A 15,129-nucleotide genomic window follows, 5' to 3' on the forward strand; every position below is an offset into this window, starting at 1 on the left:
TTTTCCCAAGACCAAATAATAAGAGGTTAAAGACTATTTCTAGGGAATAAATGGCGAGTATTTATTGCAAACATTCACTTGGTCATTAAAATGCATTTTCATCTAATGCAACCCTTGCAGACCCTTACTAATATTGATTCCTGTAATTAGGCATCATCGATTTGACTGGTGATTTATTTCATGCTGATTGGCCCTGGAGGAACTGTCTATTTAAATGCAAAAAAGAGACAAAATTAGTTTTTGTGGATTCCCATTTTCACAGAGACCATTCAATAATGAGTAACGTGTTTTCAACAAGGAGTTTAGATATGTTCACTGTATTTTATTTCTTATGAAAATGTAATATATGAGGGTAAAAATGAGAAGCAATCCATGTGATATTTTTAACGGTGCAGTTTCACATTTCACATGAAATGTGCTACTTTTGCTGTTAGACTGTCACAGTGTGGAAAAGACAAGTGTTTTAAAAGAGCAGAAAGACTTGCCTGAATAATAACATATCGTGTTAAATGTCAGAAGCCTTTAAAATGAGGTTTGCCACTGCAAGTCAAGTATTTTTAACCGGACTGAGCATTGCCCAAGTGCTTGCGTCTGCATTTACATGACTCATTCTTAAATGTAACATATGTGACCCTGAACCACAAAACCAGTCGTAAGTCATTGGGGTATATTTTTAGCAATAACCAAAAATCATTAGGATATTAATTAAAGATCCTGTTCCATGAAGTTATTTTGTAAATTTCCAATCGTAAATATATCAAAACTTAATTTTTGATTAGTAATATGCATGGCTAAGAATTCATTTGGACAACTTCAAAGGTCGATTTTTCCCAGTATTTCGATTTTTGGATCAGATTCCAGATTTTCAAATAGTTGTATCTCGGTCAAATACTGTCCGATCCTAATAAACCATACATCAAAGGAAAGCTTATTTATTTAGCAAAAGACTGGTTTTGTGGTTCAGGGTCACATATATTAAATAGAGCACAACAGCTTGGACATTTTTTTTTTTAGCAGCCTTGATTTTAAAAGTTTTTTTCTTTCATTTTTTCCCATAGGAAGATAAAAAATTCTTTGCTGAAGACTTTTAAGCCATGAACAAGCCAACCAGCTACAACATGAATCATAACTTTGATGATGAGGGAAATAACTATAGTCCCAATAAGCATTTAAGTAGTATTTAAGATTTCAGTAGTTTCAAGGCATATTGAGAATGACTCTTGCAGTGGGAGTGACCAGTGGTGCAGTTTGCTACAGTTCTCTGATTGGTGGAAATTACTTTGCAGAATCATAGGTAATGTAGCTTTTTAACAGAAATGTCGCTGTTAAATAAGTAAATAATGCAGATGGCTTCAACAAAAGCCGTTACCATTGATTAATAATATTGTAGCTCACAGTAGGTCTGTCTTTATAGGCCTGTAGAGGTTAAAAATCATGGAAAAATCCCATGGAGAAAATGAATGGGATTTCAGTTCATAGTATGTAATAAATTAAATCTAACAGAACTACTACATACACCATGTTGCTGCCAATTTGCATGTTATAACAACAAAGGTGATAATTTACTCAAGTACTGTTAAACAAGTAAAATTTTACCACGAGCAACAAGATGTCAAGGGTTTCTGACAGGAAAGAGAGGTAATAATGCAAGATGCTTTATACAACTCTGAAAACGTGAAATGAGTTGACAACAAGGACTATTTCCTGAAAAATAAAAAAATACTTTCAAATGGACTTAACGGCTGAAAAGATGAACAAGAGATTTAGTCTTTCAGTATCCAAAATGGGAAGGAATTGAGTTTTGTACCGGAGAATCGGCTGTCTTTTATAGAGGAAATGTAAAAAACAACAACAACAAATCAATATGCCAGGAAAATGACAGGACATCAGAAGTAATTGCAGTAAACCTGTTGTAATTGTAACATCTTCCTGTAACTTGCCTTGGTAATAAATCTTCTGCTAAGATCATCTGTATGAAAGCGAACAAACATTTTCTATTTACACTGCCAATGATAGTAAGTGACCTTAAGGCATCAATTTTCATGAAAAATTGGCCATTTGAAGCAACAGTTGGGCATTCAACAATGTTTAAACAATTTCAATTACTGTATATGCAAATGAGAAATGGCCTCCCATGAAATGAAGGAACAGTTCACCCAAAAATAAAAATTTGTAAGAAACAACCCCCATTTAAAAGAGTTTTAACTTTAAACACTCACTTCCAGCTAAAATACTAGTCCACAATCCATAATAAAGCTTCCTCCAGTGGAGCTTCCATCCCCTGTTGTCTTCTCATTAAAATGTATCCGTTTCGAACTGTTTGGATTGTTTTTGCTAAATGGTGCTTGATCTGTGCAAATATATTTCAGATGAGATAAACTGTTCACTTCAGAAAGCAATATTATAATATTATTAAAAGTATCTTAATTCTGGAATTTGCATTTTTGGGTGAACTATTTCTTCTTGTTAAAAAAATTTAACAGTATGCATTCCCAAAATAATAAAAATCTTGAGAAGTTGGTATATTTAGGCACTATGAACATCTTAGCAACCTGCTGAAATTTAGTTGTTATATAAAAAAAAGAAATCTTCTGCCAGGAACATAAATACGAATGCAAATGAATGCTTCTCATTATACATGCATGTATAAGGGCATTAAAAACGAGTCAACTTACAGTATTGTTAAAGGGAAGAAGAAGAAAACTATTCTGAAGAAATAAATGTTGTTTTGTACTGTATGAGCCAAATTTATTTAAAATTCGACTGAATACAAAATTAAAACACGCAAAGTAATTAGAAACTCTACACTTTCAAGTGCATGGAGAGAACAGATTATGGCATTACATATACAAAAAAAAAAAAAAAACAACAACAAAATAACAGTTGAAAATGCCTTACTGGTAATACAATATAGCGCCAAAATGTATTGTTGTCTACTCGCTTCATCGTAGAGAGCTCTTTGAAATAAAACAGTAAAAGGTTAAACATTACCTCAGACGTTGTGACTGCATTACATGTACAATGCAAAGTTCATACAGAAAGAAAATGCAAAAATAAAGATAAACGTTAGACATTTCATGATATACTTTGGCAATATCTATATCATATGTGAGAGAGTGATAGCAAAATAAGATGAGAGACAGGAAGAAATATCATGCTTCAATGTGTAGTAGATGTGTTCGTAAAACAGGAAGAGTTTTAAAATGTTTGTTTAAAAACACACACACACACACACACACACACACACATGAAAGAGAAGAAGATGAGGAAGAGTGACGTCTATGCAGCTGACCGGCGTCTAATGATGAAGGCCCCTCGTTGCAGCTGCCCTAAATAGATCCTCATCTTTGTACTGTCGCTTGTCTTTCTCACCCAGATCTGCAAGAGAATCGAAATCCAAGACAAAGCACTTCAGTGTTTATCCTGTACCGACTTCTTCCAGCATCCAAATGAATCCCAAACAGTGATTTGTACTCCAAAGCCACTGGCTCAGCAAGTAAAAGCCCAGATCTATGCAGTGTGTTATTGATGCTGGCATTAAAAGGATGCAAATGAGACAAAAGCTATTGGAAAGACATCCTCGTACAATTTGATATGGATGCAGATTACAATAAATGAGTGCAACTAAATGAGAATTTTCCTCTTCTGGCCCTTCCAAAGCTGATGCACTTGGGCTGATCTCAATAACCTGCTGTTTATTCCCCCTCTGAGCAGGTCATTAGTTTGAAGAGCACAGTCATTTGTTTAGCACCAATCAGAGGAGAGAATCAGACACAAACCTCATTGGTCCCCACAGAGCTGATGACACAGCTGATCTTGGTGTTCTCCTTGGACTCCAGATAGATTGTGTGACTTTTATGGTACCTGAAACAATACCCGCATTAGTCATTTAAGATCCTCTAGACTGAGAGACCATTACAGAAAATTCCCTTTAGTGGCATGTTTTCAGTCAGGCACTGTATGTGAGCTTATCTCCTCACACATCGCCACTGAAAATGCAATATTTCGGTTAAAGGATTTACAAATAATTATAATTCTGCAATAATTTTCTCACCCTCATGAAAGAATATAAACAATTGATATGCAATTATACATGCCTAAAATACAATTATTTCTGCTCAAGGTATCAATACCAGCTCCTAAATGTAGAAGTGCACTTATTTTTCCAAACAAGAGAATTACATAGATATCCTGTAACCAAGTTATTTTTTATGGTTATCATTTGGTAAATTATACCACCTTCAACCAACAATAAAGTTCTAGTATATATATGCCCACACAAGTCATATTTTTTGAAATACTATTTATTTGAATATTTAGTTCAATTCTGAATGTGTCTATGTTTTAGTTATAATGTCTATTTTGCCTACATAAAACGAAAATGCAATTCTTTCCTTACAAATTATGTAAATTATATAGGGCAGTGTTTCAGACTGATTTAGACTTGCAACTCGCCTTTTTTAACCTATTCACCAAAATCAGTTTTTTTGGAAACCAGGTTACACTGATCACGCTGCATATTTTTGATTTACTAAAAATAACCATTTCACACACATGTTTTGGTTTTTGATTTTTAATTTTTATGTCAAAAAAGCTCTTCTGGCCTATATGTCAGCTTTCTTTTGCCTGCATTGATATTATAGGATTCTCTGGTTCTAGATGAGGTGACTGAGCACTGAGCTGAAGTATTCAGAGATGTATCAGAAATGTTGTACATGGAAACAACTATTAACAAAAAAATGTCAACAAATTTTTAACATTTTAAACAGGCATTTAACAAACAAAAATTTAATAATGAGTCCCTGTGTATCAAAAATTGCAGTGAACAAATGAATCAGTGTAGCCACCAGAGAGGTTCCCCCACTATTCCACAAAGGCAGTTCACAGACAGTTCTGGGCAGACACATGGTTTGCCAATGCAAGGACGATCAGCTGTCCTTCCTGTCTCCCTGTAGCAGTGTCTTAGGCCTCTTACATTACAGACAGTGCAGCTTATTGCTCCGGCCACATTTGCAGTCCTCATGCCTCCCTGCAGCAGGACTATGGCATGTTCATGCAGGTGATCAGGAACCCTGGGGATTCTGGTGTTATTCAGAGTCATTAGAAAGGTCTCTTTACCTTCATAAGTTACTGTACCTGTGACCTTAATTGTCTACTTCCTGTGCACCTTAAGGACTGTTCCCCATGTGCATGTTAAATAATTGTTCATGGCTTATTGAACAAGTGTGAATACATTTTTTTTTTTTAATCTTTTGTAATAAAGACACGTAGTACAGCTTATTTGGATTACACAAAATTACCTTTACAATGCAGCATCCTGAAAAAGGGACATATCTTCTTTTTTTTATGAGTTTGTGTGTGCTTCTATGCTGCAGCCCGTGATATCAATGGAAATAGTTTTTATTTATAATAGCATTATTTCTCCATTTAACCTCATTACACTACACTAGAATACCTCAATACAGAACTTAAACTACATTCACAATTCAGGTAAAACAATTTCTTTTACCATCATTTACTATGAAAAATATGCAGCAATGGCATACAGTAGATTCAGAAATGAGGAAAGAACTTAGGGCTGCACCATTATGACAGAAATCATAATTGTTGATCAGTCCCTTGAAATTGTAATTGCGATTATTAATTACATTATTAATAAGATGAAAGCTGTTATACTAAAACTAAAATACGTAGAAAAGAGAATAAAGCACACAGAATAACATAAGTGTACTTTACTAATTTGAACGATTAATCGCCACTTTGAACAATTATGTAATTGTGCCATCCATAATTGTAATTGCGATTAGAACCTCAATTAATTGTGGAGCCCTAAAAGAACTGCTTATCAAGAGTCGCTTGTTTGTGAATCAGACCTTTCATACTGTATGTTTGTTTCTGGCATGCAACCCGCTGAGGAGGACAACTTAAACTTAATAAATTGTAATATTTTTGTTACATAACATTGAATACAGACTGCAAGCTCACTTTTACAAGTCAAGTAAAGTTTGATTTATTTTGCTGTGGCATAAAAGCAATAGTAACAGTGACGGTTGCCTTAGCAAACGCCACTAATTAGAGAGGGAGAGCTTGTCATCTCTTAAAACGCAGTGCAAAGAGAGAGCAAAAGCAGCCTGTGGCTTCAACCTTCTCACATAAACATCCTCTGGAAAAATTCAGATTGCAGCATAACTAAACCTCTCCACTCATCATTAAAAAAGCAGAATAAAACTGCATTTAATATACATGCAACATTATACATTTAATGCCTGCGGTATCACCCTAGACCACATTTCCTCCTCCACTTACGCTCTCCTCGTCTGCACAGAAATATTCCGGTTGGATTGCATTGCTGAAAGCTATGGCAGCCCACTGTCTAAAGGGCACGACTGGATAAATGCATCCTGACACTCATAAAAATCCAGAGGCATTCATGATGTTTAATGTCACAAATGCACAAGGCAAAGTAATCTTCAGACCCCATCCTAAACCACAAGCTTCCTGTGCACTTTGATCACACAAACAATGAAATAAAGATTTATATAGTCTGTACAGAGTATTGCATGCCAGAATATGTGGATCCCCATGCCCATGATGTTTGCATTATTAAATATCACAACACAGACGACGGTAAATACCATGTCAGCAATGCATGACCTGAATCCTGGCACAGATGTTGCCTCAAGGAAACTACCCCTTGCAAATACATCACATACACAACCTTAAGTACATAACTAATGAAATAACAGCAGTAGTAACTGAGATTTTAAAGATTTTAAAGATAGTGCCTTATTAAAGCCCAAATACAATAAAAAAATCTGAAAGCAACAAGCTTCAAATATTCCTTAAATAACCTCTTCTACATGCCATGTTACTTTAATGCTGCAATCATCATCTACAATATTATCGATAGATAGATAGATAGATAGATAGACAGATAGACAGACAGATAGATAGATAGATAGATAGATAGATAGATAGATAGATAGATAGATAGATAGATAGATAGATAGATAGATAGATAGCATCAGTTCAGTCCAGCTCTGTGAAGTGACTTTGTCCTTTATGTAAACTATAATATGTTATAATTTAAAGTCCGAAGACCAAATGCTCCATCTTGTGGACAGTATAAATACCAGAGAATGATACCAGAGATTTTTTGGAGGCTTTAGGGTCTTGCAAGAATCATAGGGTCAACTGGTACAAGCAGTAAGTACACCATTAATTTCAACAATGTTTCATCAGGGCTTTTCACACTATGTTTTACCCTCGGTTATCATCTGCTTAAATCAATATTATTTAGTCACTAACCTTATAAATATGCAAAACAGCATGTTACGTCAGAGTTAAGAAATATATTGTGTGAAATCTTAAAACCAGAATAGTGTAATGAAGTCTGAACTGTGTGAAGCATGATAACTCAGAGTTACATTCACCTGGGGTTAATAATGTTTGAAAAGCCCAGTAGAACACAGAGTACCTTACCATCTCTTATCATAGTAGAGTTTCCCCTCCTCTATCCGTGCCTCATAACGCTGGGATGGGGTGTCCACTGGAGTGGATGGGAGGTGCTCTGGAGAAGACGGGGACGCTGGAAAACATCACACAATCATTTTCAATTCATTTCCAATTTATTTTAAAGCCGTTGTGGCTAAAATAAACTGAGAGGAAATTTCTGTAAAAATATATGGGGAATCACCTCTAAAAGACAAAACGTCCATACCTGGTCTTTTCGGAGATTTAAGCTATAAAGGAAATGAAGCAAAAAAAGAAGATTGATTTGATTTTATTCAGTAAAATAAAATAAAAAATACGACAGACATGGACAAACAACTTCATATCTTGGTCAAACACTAATCGGCAGCAAATCCAGTGGTATGTCAGAGTGAAATAGATATTCTCTATATCTTATTTTTTGTTTTGAAGCATCTGAATTTTCTCATGCATCACTGACATAATGACATTTTCAGGGGATCTTACTTTTTTTATTACCTACTAGAGAGCTTTAAGGAAAGGTTTTATATATATATATATATATATATATATATATATATATATATATATATATATATATAAACTTCAAAGTCAAGATGCAAGTCATGTTCATCAGCTTTTGATGAAATGGAAATTTTGATGAAACTTTTTCTATCACACTTTTTCTCATCTCACACCCTGCAACTAATTATGCAAGTGTATTATAATTTGATTAACAATGATATTGCTGTAGAATGGGACATATTGAAAATGGTATCTGTGAGGCAGAGAAATTTGTACTTAGCTAGACTTTTATGGGGATTCATAAAAATGAAGCCAATTGCAATTTTACTGAGCCGTAACCTTACCTTGTTTAATGTTCTTAGATCCTCCAGGATCTGTTCATCAGTGAGTAAATAGTTTAACTGGGGTGAGGATAGTTAAGATACCTGATTATGAAAATAGAGGTAATTTACATTATGAAGTCTTAAAGGTACAGGAGCAGTAACAGGCTTTTTAAAGTGCCCATATTATGCCATTTTAAAGGTTTCTAATATTGTTTTGGGAGTCTCCTACAATAGGTTTACATGCATGCAAGGTCAGAAACACTTCTGTTTTCTCAAAATATGCATTTAATATCACCTCACTCTCCAACAATTCTCAAATGACTCGTTTGAAGCAGTAATAAGATTCAGTCTTTCTAAACCCGTCCTTTCTGTGATTCTACTCTGCTCTGATTGGTCAGATGGCCCAGTCTGTTGAGATTGGTCTACTGCATACAGCACATATTCTTTGTAGCCTCATATTTCGGGAAGTGAAAATCAAATTAATTTACTTTCACAGTGCAGGACAGAGCATCTTTGTGACATAGTGTTAACCAATAACCACACGAAAAAGCTACTGTGTTTGAGGCCGGGGTCAAGTTGTAGAACACAAGCAGGCATTATGCAAATGTGTTTCCCCGTGACATGTAGCTGTTAAGGAAGTGGGATTTGAATACTGATGACTCACTAAAGCTGTTCAGAGTCAATTCTTTCTTTTTGGGAGACAAAAACTTATTTCCCATGTACTTTCGGCTTTACAACTTTGCAGATTGTTTACATTCACATACAGCTACATCGAAATGGAATAATAGGGGCACTTTAATACTAAAGGTAAGAGAGAGGTGGTAAATCTTCCTGTAAAACTGCACTGTCAGAGAATAAGACTAACATTAGAAATGGACTTCAGGGAATTAAATAAAATAAAGAAGAAGGGTCATCTTCTAGACGATAGAAGATGACCCGTTTAAGTGATTTATTGGTGGCTTCAGTGTTTCATGTGCTCGGTCTCTACGGTTATGTGAAGGATATCAGGTGCCGGCTTTCTCCGTTTGTCTGGAATGGGCACAGGATCATTGGGTCGTCTCCGGAGCTTCCGGGTCATAATAGGTTTCACCTCCATGGAATCTAAAATAAATGAACAGACAGCCAACTAGGTTTATGGGTTTCAAGGAATATCTTGCACAAAATAAATCAATAAATAAATAACTCAATCTTTGAGAATTGTAATGAATGGCATCTGAGGCTTTCAACTTTAAAAAAAATGATGAAAACAACTCAATAAAAGTATAATTAAATTCTTCTGAAGTCACACAATGTCTTTGTGTGATCAAAATGGAAGTATTTTTTCACTGCTGATTGTCCTCTCCAGTGAGTTAACCACACTGACTGGATCAGAAAGTCTGTGTTTTGAACTTGTGAACCAGTTCATTCGGATCTCTTAACAAATCATTCAGTTTGCATTTGTAAATTAGAATAACTCAAAAGAATGGTGCATTTATGAATCGGACATTGCTACTTCTCTCATGAACTCAGGAGCATTTTATCACTTTTATGGAGCTTTTGTGTCTTTTTGATGCTTAATAGTCCCTCAGTCTTTTTTCACTGCTTGGAAAAAATGTTCTCTTATTGTGCTCTGCAGAAAAATAAAAAAACTCATTCAGGTGTGGAATGGCATGAGAGAGTAAAGGATGACAGAATTTCATTTTTGGGGGGAACAATTGCTTCAAGATTTTTTTTTTCTTTTTACATAAAAGAGAATAGCTAAATGTTCAGCTATAGGAACAGAGTCTTTTTCGCGGCAACAGCAATACTAACAAAGGCTTGCACAAAAACTATCTCAGGTTCATTTTTCTATCTGATCTCGCTTTTTCACTTTCTTACCTCCTGTCAGCTCCATTGTTAATTTCTCGTTCTCGATCATCTTCTTCTTCTCTTCCAGCTCTGCAATAAGGTTTTCTTTCAGTTCCACTTTCTTATCGTCAAATTCGTTCACCGCTGCTTTCTTCTCTTTGATGTAGTTCCTTTCCACCTGCTCTGTCTACAAGACATTTAACATAAACTAACCTGTCATAGCTGTTTCTTTCTGCAGCCATACATCCAGATACATAAAATGTATCATTTGCAGCTTACCTCAAGTTGTAGAAAGAGGTCTGGAGATTGGAGTAGAGGGACAGGAAAAATTAGAGCAAGCACAAATAAGAGAGAAGCATTAATAATTAAAATATTAACCGTGACATTGAGCTTTACTATAAATCATCTGTACCAGCATTACGCAGTCTCTCTTTATACTGCTGATCAAGCTTCTTCATTCTCTTCTGGTACTCCTGCAGCGTGCCTGTGGAAATGCATAGGTGATCTAATATACTCATTTTTACTTTACATTTTTAATCCACAGAGATGTATTGTTCACTTGCTACAGTTACAATCCCATTGGAATAATCTGTCTTGATCAAGAGCACAATGGTGGTAGATTACATTATTTAAACAGCCTTTTGTTTCCCAGCCAACTATTAGGCTACAGCATCTTTTTAGACCACTATTCATAAAGCCAGGACATTATTCTCAAACAACAACAACAATCAAATTCTATTATATTTTTAAGGTATCTTTTTTTCCCCAAAGAAAAGTGTAGGATTTTATTTTACTTCTTATGAAATTGATGATGTACAGCCACATTTGTACTGTATATCTGTACATTTGTAAGTAAAGGTAAGTTTCATTTCAGCACACTTACTTATTTAGACATTCATTATTAAAGTGCTTGACTACAAAATTACTTGAGTATTTCTTATATATATATATATATATATATATATATATATATATATATATATATATATATATATATATATATATATATTTCAATAGTGAATGAATGTTCTTCCAGTCACCTTCTTGCAGTTGTTGGAGCTGTCTTTTCAGGGATGCCAGTTTGTCCTGATACATCCTGAAATCAAGACGAAAACTAAATATCTCAAAGAAATGATCCTGTTTTATTTCATAGTATGCAAATAATAGCAGAAATGTGTCATACACATGATTTTCACAGCAAAGAAAGAAAGAAATAAAGTATAGATTGAAAACTTTATATTAAATAGATATGTGCTTCATTAAAAACAATAACAGTTTTTTTTTAAAGTTTAGAAAAAATGGCAGTGAGTTGTATATACTTGTATGACATACACAGTACTGTAATGCAGTTTATTTCATTTTAATAAGAATACTCAATTTGTGTATCTCTCGTCATGAATGAATGCTAGTCATTAAGTACTTACTGTTCTTTGATTTCAACATAATCGCCCTCATCATGTTTGGCCAGATCTGTTTCACTGGCATCTTCCGTGTCTATAATAATAACAAACAATATAGCAACACATTATACACTACAGGATATGACAATTATGGTAGAACTTGACTATCTTGCACAAAACCAGGATTTGACCCAACCAAACTACTGATGCCAACCACCTGGCCAGAGTTTATTGAAGTGATAACTGCACATATACAGCACCATCTAGCGGGCAGACATGGTATCTCAATGTCATTTTCTATGGTAATTGAACCAGATATTACATGTTGTTTGCAGACTTTTTCTTACCAAAGGAATGATTATATTATATTATATTATATTATATTATATTATATGCTATCTGGGAACTGTCACAAGTTGGTTCTAAAACTAAAATAGACTAGATTAGATTCAACTGTATTGTCATTATGCAGAGCACAAGTACAGAGCTAATGAAATCCAGTTAGCATCTAACCAGAAGTGCAAGAATATAGTGTTTTATATACATAAAAGTGCAGAGTAAGTAAAGCTATGATATACAGAATGTACAGTGGAGTTGTTATATATAATATTGAGCAGAGTATATACAGAATATAAATATGAAAGCAATGTAGGGATTGTATGTACAATATGAACAGAGCAATGTAGGATTATATATACACATTATGAATAGCAACAACATAATTCTGAAGTACCAATAGTAATCATAGATGCAAGATAATTAAAATGACCAATAAACAAAGCACACATTTCAGCACTAATGCAAAGACAACTATCATCAGCTCCTAATGAAGACACTTGCATTCATGTAGATGCATTTATGAATTAATTAAAAACTTTACTTTGTACTTGTGAACTCAAAGAATCCCTAAAAAGGTGCATCACAGTTTTTACTAAACTATTAAGAAGCAGAACACTGATAATAATAAGAAATGTTTCTTGTAGGCTACACCAAAATTAAGCATATTAGAGTGACTTCTGAAGAATCATGTGACAAAGACTGGAGTAATGATGATGAAAATTCAGCTTTGCCATCATATTATTTTAATGTATTTTGTTCCTGAATTTCTGATCAAATAAATGCAGACTTGGTGTGCATAAAATACTTCTTTTGAAAATCTTACTGACCCCAAACTTTTGAGTGATAATATAACATTTTCCTACAAAGAGCTTGGATCAAAAACATTTCTGCAAGATTGTTTAAGGATAGTTAACATATTGACATTAAGTTTTTTAACAGTGAAATTTCCTTTAACATTTCTATATCTGTATGAAGGGGGGCAATTAAAATTTTACCACTTTAAACTTTTTGATTTCACTACTTCATTTTAATTGTCCATTTGACCAATTAAGTTTGAAAAGGACAAAAATTATTCACAAAAAGATAGATTTGTAGTTTCTAAATTAAAGGTGCGGTAGGGAACTTTTGACGCTCTAATAAACAGAACTGCTTGCGTCTTGCGGAAGAACATCGTAGCCGGAACTACTTCTCTCTGTTTATGTCTATGAAGAATCACAAAGGTACTGGGTTACTCCGCCGCGATATCCCCGAAGCAATCTAAAATAGTCCGAATATAAACACTTATTATAGGTGCACCCTAGTGATTCAGGACAAGCCAAAAACACGGTTTGGAATATGGATACATGGTGTACTCGCTTATTATATCCATTTTTCTACATTTTGAACACAAACAAAGTTACGGACCGCAGCTTTGATTGGTTATTTTTTTACCGGGAGCGATGGAGTTTCTGCAAATGGCAATAGCACCACTGGGAGAAGCCAGAGGAGCTTGATTTTTTCACAGATTATCTGTCTCATATTCTACTGTCAGGACATAATGACAGTTTTTTTTTTACAAAAGTTCCCTACAAGCACCTTTAATATGAAACCATGATAACAGCATGCACGATATATACAGTACAGTTCAAAAATGAAGTTTAAAGTAATCTGCCAATGTTGCAAGAAAAAAAAGATGCTGTGCAATTTCATTTAAAATAATTTCATTCAATTTCAATTTCATTAAAAATAATATTCTATGAAAATCAGATACCATTCAACATTGGTGAGGGATCATATTTGGGAATGCTGTACTTCTCTCAAAATTGCATGATGAACTTGATACATATTGAAACAGCTGGTAAAAACCAACAAATGTTTATTATTCCAGATTTTCTCGTATTTAAACTATTGAAATATATATATGAGTGGATAGTGAAAACAAATCATGGCATGTAACGTTAAATTCTTATTTCTAATGTGTTTTATGACACCATTAGAGGCTAGTTAACTGAGGGTAGGTCAACTTCAAGCATCTCCAACCACACATTTGTCACCATAAATTAACATGTTACTTTGAAAACAAGTAAGTCCTCTGCTGCACCTGCCTTCGAGGCTGTATGCATGAAAATGAAAACAACAACAACAAAAACATCCTACATATTATTTTTGCTTCCTGACGCGTGCTAACGGCTAACTGATTATCATCAGGCTGTATAGCACAGAAAACATACAACTATGAGAAAATGCATAACCATAACACGGTTAAATTGCTTAAACAGCCATCACTTCGGCCTACAAATATCACTATACACATTTAATGACGCATACGTGGTTGCAAAAAGCCAGCGAGCTCTAAAATAAACAAAACAACTCGACACACATGTACACACTTTCTGCATGTTTACTCTTCACAGAGCCAGTATTTCATTACCAATCTACAGCCAGTTGACTCATTAACAAATTAAAAATGTCTTTTGACCAATAAATCATACGTGAATGGGATTAAAAGTAAACTAAAATAAAAAATAAACTAGTTACTACATTAGTGTGCGTTATCACCTTCTTCCGAGTCTCTTCCTCTGAAACTGCGATCTTCATCTTCATCCACACTGTCTAGCTCCTCCTCGTCGTTATAATAATCCACCATGGGTGACAGTAAAGTCGAGGCCATTTATTATATTCAAAAACTGATAATATTGCAGGAAATGCTTGTGTGTAAACAATCACACTGCATCAACGACAACGTTTTCAGTCTGGATTCGAGCCTCTTTTTTTCAATGGAAGGTAGGCCGAGGAATCTGATTGGTGGAAATGTTCCAGCAATGCATGCTGGGAAATGTAGTTTGAACAGCTTGTCCGCAAGTATGACATAAGGGAAAGAAGAAAATGGTAAGAGAGAGAGAGAGAGAGAGAGAGAGAGTAGTCTCTCCTCGTTTCAAATGTATTGTTGCTATTATCATTCAAGGAATAGGAATATTTTCTGAAGTTGTCTGCTGGCAAAACACTTCTGCTCTTCAGTTATGCACTATTATCTCGGTCAGGTAAGCGTATTAATGTCATTATGAAAAGATATGAAAAAAAAAAAAAAACATGCTCATCTATAATTTAGTGCCATTATTTTTCTGTAAAAGGAATTGTTGATTTTCATTTTCATCCCACAAGCTAGTTTAAAGGTTTGTGTTCCATTCATTGTGCAAAGTTCATGTATTCGTCATGCATTCACATACGTTTTTGTAATTGTTTATCATCATTATTGCCAGTTATGT

At 34.4% G+C, this 15,129-nt stretch overlaps 1 protein-coding gene across 2 annotated transcripts; it reads right to left on the reverse strand.

Moving 5' to 3' along the window:
- Positions 1-1,794: 1,794 nt before the first annotated feature.
- On the reverse strand, positions 1,795-14,654 carry suds3 (SDS3 homolog, SIN3A corepressor complex component). Of its 2 annotated transcripts, none has more exons than XM_026244875.1 (12): positions 14,423-14,654; positions 11,570-11,639; positions 11,186-11,241; positions 10,558-10,629; positions 10,425-10,444; positions 10,176-10,332; positions 9,324-9,419; positions 8,340-8,401; positions 7,721-7,742; positions 7,483-7,588; positions 3,780-3,864; positions 1,795-3,378 (listed from the first exon to the last, which is right to left on the reverse strand). In XM_026244875.1, exons 1-12 carry the CDS (start codon positions 14,532-14,534, stop codon positions 3,280-3,282), a joined length of 957 nt encoding a protein of 318 aa, XP_026100660.1. In that variant the 5' UTR covers positions 14,535-14,654; the 3' UTR covers positions 1,795-3,279. The 2 variants fall into 2 exon arrangements, with proteins under 2 accessions (XP_026100660.1, XP_026100656.1); XM_026244871.1 differs by having other exon boundaries at positions 7,697-7,742.
- Between the last annotated feature and the right edge of the window lie 475 nt (positions 14,655-15,129).

The sequence above is a fragment of the Carassius auratus genome, chromosome 5 (genome assembly GCF_003368295.1).
Source record: "Carassius auratus strain Wakin chromosome 5, ASM336829v1, whole genome shotgun sequence".
Taxonomy (NCBI): Eukaryota; Metazoa; Chordata; class Actinopteri; order Cypriniformes; family Cyprinidae; genus Carassius; species Carassius auratus.

Coding starts and splice junctions, on each gene's coding strand:
- suds3 (XM_026244871.1), bottom strand. CDS start 14,534: ATGGCCTCGACTTTACTGTCACCCATGGTGGATTATTATAACGACGAG. Junction 10,630..11,185: donor GCTCCAACAACTGCAAGAAG/GTGACTGGAAGA, acceptor GCATTTCCACAG/GCACGCTGCAGGAGTACCAG. Junction 7,589..7,696: donor GGACGTTTTGTCTTTTAGAG/GTGATTCCCCAT, acceptor GATGTTTTCCAG/CGTCCCCGTCTTCTCCAGAG.